Source organism: Rutidosis leptorrhynchoides, chromosome 5 (assembly GCF_046630445.1).
Source record: "Rutidosis leptorrhynchoides isolate AG116_Rl617_1_P2 chromosome 5, CSIRO_AGI_Rlap_v1, whole genome shotgun sequence".
NCBI classification, from domain to species: Eukaryota; Viridiplantae; Streptophyta; class Magnoliopsida; order Asterales; family Asteraceae; genus Rutidosis; species Rutidosis leptorrhynchoides.
The window spans coordinates 404,933,230-404,936,127 of record NC_092337.1 but is presented as its reverse complement, the minus strand read 5'-3'; the positions used below and the strand labels follow the sequence as shown (position 1 = coordinate 404,936,127).

General features: G+C 35.3%; 1 protein-coding gene across 1 annotated transcript; it reads right to left on the bottom strand.

Annotated features, from left to right (window-relative positions):
• Positions 1–230: 230 nt before the first annotated feature.
• LOC139847589 (obtusifoliol 14-alpha demethylase-like) lies at positions 231–2,697 on the bottom strand. The gene is made up of 2 exons (XM_071837288.1): positions 2,192–2,697; positions 231–1,405 (listed from the first exon to the last, which is right to left on the bottom strand). Exons 1-2 carry the CDS (start codon positions 2,651–2,653, stop codon positions 413–415), a joined length of 1,455 nt encoding a protein of 484 aa, XP_071693389.1. The 5' UTR covers positions 2,654–2,697; the 3' UTR covers positions 231–412.
• Positions 2,698–2,898: the final 201 nt, after the last annotated feature.

Genomic DNA, 2,898 nt, shown 5'->3' with positions numbered 1-2,898 from the left:
AATGTCAGACAATTAAAGTAAATCATTCTCAATTTTATCATTTTCTTTATCTGGTTGTGCAATCATGGTTGAAATGGTCTTGTTATTAACTTGCTGTCAAAAGTTATTGATGCAGATGAAAAGTTCATTGGATGATATTAGTTGCGTAATATCGATTGAAGAAAATGGTAATCCTATTAATACAGATTATAAGGATCAAAACTTCTTAAGCTTAAATTGAAAACCCCCAATTTACTGATTTTCAGTAGCAACAACCAAAGGAAAGATTAAAGTTTGTGGCTTTATAACAGACAATTCCTCCTATTTAAAAAAAAAAAAAATGACAAATACAAGGTACCAAAACTTCAAACATCATAAAAAACACATAAAGTTAATCAAAAACATCAACAAACTAAGCATTTCACTACATCTTTCAGGTTAGTACTTTTCGCTTGTAACGAACCATAACCTTCCCTTTAACACCAACCACCATAGCATTCCAATCCGTCTCCGGAAACGGCGAAACCAATTCCAACTCAAAATTCCTCAACAAATGACTCCAAATCGCTTTAATTTGCAAATACGCAAACGGTTCACCTAAGCAACCGTGTCTACCACCACCAAAAGAAACATACGAAAACGCCCCAGCTACTTTATCTTCTTCTCTACCCGGACTAAACCTATCCGGATCATACGTATCCGGATCCTTAAACACATGTGGCAAACGGTTGGCAAATGCTGGTGACGTGGCGATGATGTGGCCTTTAGGAATATCATAATCCTTCCCTTCTTTCGTAGTCACCGTAAAATCACTATGAGAGCTCCGTAACAACATGATTAGCGGTGGGTGTAGTCTTAACGCTTCTTTTATGCATCGGTACAACACGTTCATTTCCGATAAAACATCATGATCGATTTTGTCACCGTGTTCTTTCATGATGTTCGTTTGTTCATCGGTTACTAACTTCATGTATTTCGGGTTGCAAAGTAGGTACGCACCGGTCCATGTTGACGTGATCGAGCTTGTGTGTTGGCCCGCAAACAGGGCGGCAATGAGAAGTCCGGTCACCTCCGATTCAGTAGTGGGTCGGCCGTTTTTGTATTTGGAATCGATAAAGCATTGCAACATGTCGTTTTCTGATTTGCCGCTTTGTTTACGGGATTTTATGATGGTTGAGAAGATGTGGGCGAGTTTTTTGCGGGCTTGGTCACGGCGGCGATGGGCGGGGATCGGGAGGTACGGGAAGATGACGCTGATCGGTAGCATGCCGTTATCGAGATCATGAAAAAGAGCAGACACGTCATCAAAAAGTTTGTTACGAACTTCTTCTCCTAATAGACATCTACTGGCTGTAAGGATAATGAGTCTTTCTAATTCGTATTTCAGATCAACTTCGCCACTGTCGCCCCATTTGGAGAAATATTCCTGCAAATCCCATTCACAAAACAATTATATGACGATTTATACGATCAGTTGCGGATCCAGAAATTCTTTTCGAAGGATGCAAAATGTTAAAAATTTGAAAAAAAAACAAGTAAACGGGGCAAAATGTCGACTTATAACATATAAATACTCTAAACGCCAAACTTTAACACATAAATACGAGTATGTAATTGTCATAACCACTTGTAGCAAAATGAACTTGTATGGCTTCTTTATTATTTAATCACCAACAATAACCATTTAAAACAATTAACCATAATGGACCTTTAGCAGTTTAGCATGTAAAACATTACTAAAGACAAACCATAATCCTTTGCATTGTTATCAAAACCTTAGATCAAAGACCAAAAAAATGTGATTAGAAAAATGAAAAAACTTTTTGTTGATTCAAATTAGTTGAATAAGTCAATTCAGTTAACTTTTGATTAATTAACTGCCTTATATTGCATATCTTTACACTAGTAGATAAGTAATTCAAATTAGTTAGTAACATGTATGAAACTATGTAATTATTCCACATCACAATCACATAATTATATGTTAACACACTTTTAATGTACTTATACCATTTAAAGTATTAAATTTATCAAATCTAAACACGTATTATCAACGAACTATAATCAGGTTCACTATAAACTACAGTATTTTGGAAAAAAGCAGACTAACATTAAAAGCTTTAAACCCAATAACAAACAACATAATAATGATAGATACATACAATATAAAGTGCAATAATGAAATAGAAGTATTTAGTAGTAGTAATAGTACCTCAGCTTCAAACACCATATGATCTACATAAGCTTTAAGTTTATTAACTCTTAATGCTTCAGTAAAAAACCTAAACTGTTCCTGTCTGACTGAATAATCCACATCAAACACAACGCCCGGTCCAAACGTCGGAACATTAAACTGATAAACCTCTTGCTGACTCAGATCCGATTCAGATGCTTTAAAGAAATGAGCTGAAACTTCTGGACCAATCAAAAAGGTTATATTTTTATTCAAAAGATTGAGTGTAAAAACACTACCCAGTTTTGGGTATTCTTGTTTCAGCATTATAATTGGTCCTTTTAAGAACCGGATTAAACCGCCGATAACCGGCCATGCTTTGACGGCCGGCGGTAGACGTTTATGAGATCTAGGGATTAAGAATGTGGCGATGATTTTGGCGGCGATTAGTGTGGCGATTAACAGAGTTGCCACATTCAAGAATTTTGGGTCTAATTCCATTTGATGACCTGAAAATTGAAAATTAAATTATTGTTAATCTTGAAAATTTTGAAACAGAGAAAGAAAAAAAGGAATCATACAAACCTGTGATGGAAGTGGAGGGACACTATATTTCTGAGTGTATTTAATTTAATATATTCCGAATAAATAAATAAATAAATAAATAAAAAATGGGATTTATTATGGAGTAATTACTGTGGGCTTATCTAGAAAACAATGGAGCCTTTGTTGATCCGGATCAACTA

Coding starts and splice junctions, on each gene's coding strand:
- LOC139847589 (XM_071837288.1), bottom strand. CDS start 2,653: ATGGAATTAGACCCAAAATTCTTGAATGTGGCAACTCTGTTAATCGCC. Junction 1,406..2,191: donor ATATGGTGTTTGAAGCTGAG/GTACTATTACTA, acceptor TGGGATTTGCAG/GAATATTTCTCCAAATGGGG.